The sequence below is a fragment of the Zonotrichia albicollis genome, chromosome 15, assembly GCF_047830755.1.
Source record: "Zonotrichia albicollis isolate bZonAlb1 chromosome 15, bZonAlb1.hap1, whole genome shotgun sequence".
Classification (NCBI taxonomy): Eukaryota; Metazoa; Chordata; class Aves; order Passeriformes; family Passerellidae; genus Zonotrichia; species Zonotrichia albicollis.
Window position 1 is genome coordinate 1,956,819 of NC_133833.1, and position 6,027 is coordinate 1,962,845.

The 6,027-nt window shown below is 51.9% G+C and overlaps 1 protein-coding gene across 1 annotated transcript in view; it reads left to right on the plus strand.

Moving 5' to 3' along the window:
• Positions 1 to 5,463, plus strand: part of STK10 (serine/threonine kinase 10) — a 41,122-nt gene extending 35,659 nt beyond the window's left edge. The window contains exons 13-19 of the mRNA XM_074552057.1: positions 561 to 653; positions 818 to 947; positions 1,344 to 1,468; positions 2,069 to 2,257; positions 2,532 to 2,657; positions 3,111 to 3,224; positions 3,326 to 5,463. Coding sequence (XP_074408158.1) covers positions 561 to 653; positions 818 to 947; positions 1,344 to 1,468; positions 2,069 to 2,257; positions 2,532 to 2,657; positions 3,111 to 3,224; positions 3,326 to 3,466 — 918 coding nt within the window. The 3' untranslated portion in view covers positions 3,467 to 5,463. The remainder of the gene's footprint in view (positions 1 to 560; positions 654 to 817; positions 948 to 1,343; positions 1,469 to 2,068; positions 2,258 to 2,531; positions 2,658 to 3,110; positions 3,225 to 3,325) is intronic.
• Positions 5,464 to 6,027: the final 564 nt, after the last annotated feature.

The following is a 6,027-nucleotide window of genomic DNA, read 5'->3' on the forward strand; positions in this document are numbered from 1 at the left end:
TTGGTGTTTTATGGGGAAAGTCTTGATTTTGGGTGGTTCCTGAGGTGTTTTTGGGTGATTGCTGAGGTCCTTTTGGATGATTCCTGAGAGACTTTTGGGGGATTCCTGAGGTGGCTTTTGGTGATTCTTGAGGCCCTATTTTGGTGATTGCTGAGGTGCTTTTGGGTGATTCCTGACGTTTTTTTGGTGATTTTTGAGGTGCTCTTGGATGATTCCTGAGGTGTTTTGGGGTGGTTCCTGAGGTGGTTTGGGTGATTCCTGACGCGGTTTTTGGGTGATTCCTGAGATGTTTTTGGATGGTTCCTGAGGCCCTAGTTTGGTGATTCCTGAGGTGCTTTTGGGTGATTCCTGACATGGTTTTTGGGTGATTCCTGAGGCCCTATTTTGATGATTTCTGAGGGCCTTTCGAGTGATTCCTGAGATGGTCTTGAGCGATTCCTGAGGTTTTTTGGGTGATTCCTAAGGTGCTTTTGGATGATTCCTGAGCTGTTCAGTGACTGGAGGTAGGGTTGTTCCTGGCCTAAAGTGCCCTGCAGGGAAATTTAATTTCCTCCCCACAGGTGAAGAACGAGGTTGAGAAGCTGCCACGGCAGCAGCGCAAAGGGAACCTGAAGGCGAAGATGGACGACTTCACCCAGAAAAAACAAACCATGGTGAGACTCAGGGAACATCCTCCCCAGCCCCAAAACTGGGAAATGTGCAGCAGAATAAAGCATCCTTCCTGCTGCAGGGACTGGCAGGTTCTGCAACACCAGCAGCTGCTTCCCAAGCTGCAGCAGAGGGAGAGCTCATGGTGGCACTGCTGCTTTGTTAACAGGAACAGGAGTTTTTGGCCAAGCAGAAGGAGGACTTGGAGCAGGCCATGAAGAACATCATTGCCCAGAACAAAAGAGAGATCTGTGACAAGGAGCGTGAGTGCCTCAGCAAGAAGCAGCAGCTGATGAGAGGTGGGTGGCAAAGGCTGGGAGGGAGTGCTGCAGCCATGGCTTTATCCAGCCCTGGCTCTTCCCACGCAGCAGATGCTGTGACAGAGCTGCAAGCTGCCAGGATGGGATGTGGAAAAAACCAGCTTTGCCAGGTCCTGTCTAAATGTTTAACAATAATAATACTTAGTGCTTTAATCTTCAAAGTGCTTTACAAATATGAACCAATTAGGCTTCATAATTGCGAGAAATCAGGTTCCAATATGGTTTGCAACCAATTTCTCATGGAAAACAGGAGATGAATGGTCACCCCCAACATCTGCTGTGCTGTTGGTGTGCACAGAGGTCTCCCGAGCTTGGGACACTTTGTGTGACCAGGATGGGAGGCCAGGGTGGGTGATCTCCTGCTCCTCTCCACAGACAGAGAAGCTTCCATCTGGGATCTGGAGGAGCGTCAGCAGCAGGAGAAGCACCAGCTCATCAAGCAGCAGCTGAAGGACCAGTATTTCCTCCAGAGGCACGAGCTGCTCCGGAAGCACGAGAAGGTGAAGGATTTACACCCTCTCACGCTGGTGTGGGCCAGCAAAGTGTCCACGTGTCCTTGGGTGTTTCCCTTCTAGGCTGAGAGGGGGGAAATCACCAAGGCTGTGTGTTCAGTCCCTATATGGGCTATTCACTTAAGAGCTGGCCTCAATCCTTGTGGTCCCTTCCAACTCAGAATATTCTGTAATTCTATGAATTCTGTAATTCTAAGGGTGGGTTGGGAATCAAAGGGTTTGGTCATTATTAGTGAAAAAGAACCAGAGTAAAGCTGGTGTCAAGAAGGCAATGAAGCCTTCTTGCCTGGGACGTGTGCTCTGTGTTGTGTGTATTTAATGTGCAAGAAGTTGGGAATTCTGGGGGGCTTTTCTGGAAATCTTCCCCTGCCCAGGATTTGGCATGGTGTCTTCCCAGAGCGTGAAGATTGGCACTTCCAGCCCCTTCTCCTCTGCTTTCCCAGCACATTCAGTCCTTGCCATCCCCTCTTATCCCTTTGGAGTGTCACCAGCCACCTGCAGGCTACTCCCAAATGTGCCCTCCTGCTCCCCTGTCCTGCTCAGGGCTCTGGGGATGTGTCCCTCCCTCTGAGCCCCGTGTGCCTGCAGGAGAGGGAGCAGATGCAGCGCTACAACCAGCGCATGCTGGAGCAGCTGAAGGTGAGGCAGCAGCAGGAGAAGGCCCGGCTGCCCAAGATCCAGCGCAGCGAGGGCAAGACCCGCATGGCCATGTACAAGAAGAGCCTCCACATCCACTCCAGCGGCACCGCCTCCGAGCAGAGGGAGAAGATCAAACAGGTCAGGGCCTGAAAAGGCACCAGGAGTTGAGGCTTGGCTTGGTGTGGGGGTAGAAAGCTGCATTTTCCCAAATTGCTGTTTCCATATTCTAACGTACTGCTGGGTTGGAGGGCTCTGTTTTGTGGCGTTGTGTGTGGTTTTCAGCTCTGCCTCCATCGTGACAAAGCAACACAAATTCCTGCTTTGCTGTGCAATGAGAGAAGTTGGGCTGGTGTCTCAGGCAGCCCCAGAGACCAGGGCAATGCTGCCTACACATTGCTTTTCTCTCTGCCAGTTTGCCCTGCAGGAGGAGAAGAGGCAGAAGGCAGAGCGGCTGCACCAGCAGCAGAAGCACGAGTCGCAGATGAAGGACATGCAGGCCCAGTGTGAGAGCAACACCAACGAGCTCCAGCACCTCCAGGTACTCATCCCTCGTGGCCTGGGCTGCCAGAGCTGCCTGTGCAGGGCTCAGCCTCTGAGGAGTGCCTGCAGAGGACTCTCAGGGGTTGATGTCCCCTTGCTCTTGCCTTGAGAGGGTTTTGTTGCCATGTCTAAACGTGGAGCTCAGAGCTCTGGATGTCTCTGCCCACAACACTTCCTGTTTGTAAGAAATAGATGTAACTAAATCTGATAAGCCAAGAAACATTTATAATGTATTACAATTAAGAAATAATTAGCTTCTGATTGTAATAGCCTGAATTATTACATCTGCATTGTCTCACCCTTCACATGAGACTGGAAATGGAAGAAAAGTTTTTAAAACACCTCTCAGTTACCCCATCTCCTAGTCAGAAAAGAGCTTAACCCAACATTTGCCCACTGGCTGTACAGTTCCGGCTGCTGATGGCTGTTGTGTTTGCTGATGTGTTTTTAGAACGAGAAGTGTCACCTCCTGATTGAGCATGAAACCCAGAAGCTGAAGTCCCTGGATGAGAACCACAACCAGCACATGAAGGAGTGGAGGGACAAGCTGAGACCACGGAAGAAGGTGGGGCTGTGAGCAGGGTGTCCTGGCTGGCTGGAGGGCACAGTGCCCATAGCTCCAGAGCCATCTCAAACCCAGCTCTTGTGTTGTTCTCTTTGCTCAAGGCCCTGGAGGATGAGCTGAACCAGAAGAAGCGTGAGCAGGAGATGTTCTTCAAGCTGAGCGAGGAGGCCGATGGACAGGTGCCAGTGTCGCCAACCAAACACGCCAAGTTCGTCCCCTTCAGCTCCTCAGAGAGCTTGTAACACCTGGCAGGCCACCAGCTGGGACTGGCCGTGCCCTCCTGGGCTGCAGGGACAGCTTGGACTGGGAAGAGCCTCTCACAGCCCCTTGCCACCACAGCCTGGGATAAACGTGGCCTCTGCACTGAGGGACCCTGGCTGGAACTTGGGGTGGCTCTCCCAGGAGCTCCAGGCTGGGAATTGGGGCAGGAGCCTCTCTGGATTTGCACTTGCACTGATGGCTGGATGCTTTTGGGGTGAGCCTGGTGCTCACTGGGTTTGTCAGCTCAGGCTGGAGCAGTGCCCACTCTGATCAGGAGACACAGCCCCTGGGGCAGGGCTGTCACCTCCCTCTGCAACCTGGCTGCTCCTGTCCCAGTCCTTTGGAAGGCCTGGCCTGGGCACAGCAGCTCTGGCATTGTCTTAAACTCACCTTGGCCTTAGACTTACCCCTCTCCACCATGGCCCTTTTATTGCCACAGAGGGACAGAGATTTGGGGTTTTTCTGCCTAGAGAGGGCTGGGTTTTTTCTTTCCACACAGCCTGTGCAGAAAGGGGCTGGATGTCCTCTCAAAGATGCTCCTGCTCTTCCTTTGCTGTGACCAGTGGCACCCCAGCCCCTCTGGCACTAACTGTGTTATCAGAGGCTGGTTTGGGCTGGTTGCACTGCCCAGCTGTAGGTTCTGAGGCAGTGAAGGTGCAGAGAGGACACTGGGGACAGCTCAGTCCTGTGGTGACACAGTGACTGTCACTGCCATGTGCCTTGGGGATGAGTGGGGTGAAGGGTGTTACAGCCAGAGCTCTCACATCACACAGGTGCTTGAGGCTGGATTTTCAGTCTTTCCTGTGTGGGGCCCTGTGGGTCAGGCAGAGGGTGATGCCTGCACAGCATCATTGGGGAGGAGCAGAGGGACAAGGGAAGAGGAGATGCAAACGGGGCTTGTTGCTCCCAGCACCTCCTTGTCCACTGATGTCTCGTCTCCCTGTGATGTGCCACAGCTTTTTGGGTGTTTCTCCTGGCTGGGAGTCGTGGCAGAGGGGCAGAGCAGGTCCTCTGTCCTTTCTGTCCCCTCCTGGGGCACAAGGCAGGGCTTGGCTGAGCTTGGGTGGGACTGGGAGTACAGAGCTGGGGAGGGCTCAGGGACCTCACTGGCAGCACCTTCTTCTTTACACGACCCAAAGGTGTGAGGCAGCACTTCAGTATTTTTTTCTGGACAACGTTGTTCGTTTTAGATCTATTTCTTTAGCAAGAAAAAAATATTCCTGCTTAAAAAAAAAGAGAAAGAAAATCTAAGAAAAAAGTTATTTTCAAGTCCCCTCTGTTGATTCACTGGCATTTCAGGGAAAGGTGGTATGTGATGTGCCTCACTTCTGGGTACTGGGCTGAAGGAGGCAGCCCCCAGGTGTTTAACTCTGGATCTGAGGGTTCATTTCCTACCCTTTTAGAGCCCATATTTATAAACTTCCTGCAGGCTGGCAGAGCTCAGTCTCTTTGGGCCATCCCAGGTCCCCTCTGATCTCACTGCAGTGATGTCTCTGTGAGTGAGCACAGGAAGGGCTCCTGCCCCACCTCCAAAACGTGGATTGTGCCTTCCAGATGTGCTAACACCTGGCTGGGAGCTGATGGAAGGTTAATGAACAGCAAGGGATGTTCCTAAATGGGACTAGGGCTGGCTGGAGACTGTGTTCTGTGTTCTGGGTGTGCCAGGCTCCAGTACCTGTCCCTCACCTAGAAGGGGGGCACATCATCTGTCATAACCATAACCATCATCTGTCATCATCTGTCATGTTTACAGCATGGTTATCATTCTCCCTCCTTTCAAAAATGGATTTTTTTGTTGTTCCTGTTCAAAAGGAACCACAATTAAACCCAGCTTGCTTTTCAGGGAGGGGATGGGATGCAATTTTTAAAATTGTGGCTTTGAATAAAAAGGGGTTTTTTTTAATATTTTGTAAAATATCTTCAGTGGGGCCACCACCATGATGTAAAGACTTCTCTAATAAAGTAACAAACTGAGAAACCTGGGCATGGGTCTGATTTTGTGCCTGCTTGCCAGCTGTGACCTCAGCTCAGCTTTGCTTCTGCTCTGGGTTTTTGCTGACTGGGAAAAACTTCTGGCATTGGAACTTTGCAGGGCTGGATAAAGGCGAGCTGGAGCCTCTGCTGCTGGGTGAGCTCAGTGCAGGCTCAGATGGTGCTGGGCTGACACTGCTCGGTGAGCAGTGAGTACTGCACCGACAGCAAAGCACTTCTGCAGGGTCCTTTTTCTTTTAATTAACGGGAATCTCACACAAACCCTTCAATTCCTTTCAGTTCTCCCAAGGAGATGCCTCCCTGTCCCTCCCCATGCTCTCCTCTTCTCAGGAGGAGAAAAAAAAAATCACATTTTGCCCTGTGGGTGCAGGGGGAAATCTCTGCCTCATCCCCTGGGCTGCTCAGGAAAGCTCCCACCACAGAACCCAAACGCCCTTTGTGTCACCGTAATATTTCCTGAAAAATCCTCTTTGCCCAGGATTTTCTCCTGGGAAGCTGAGAAGCCCCAGAGAGGAATGAAAACCAAAATTATCTGATTTGCTGCTCCTGT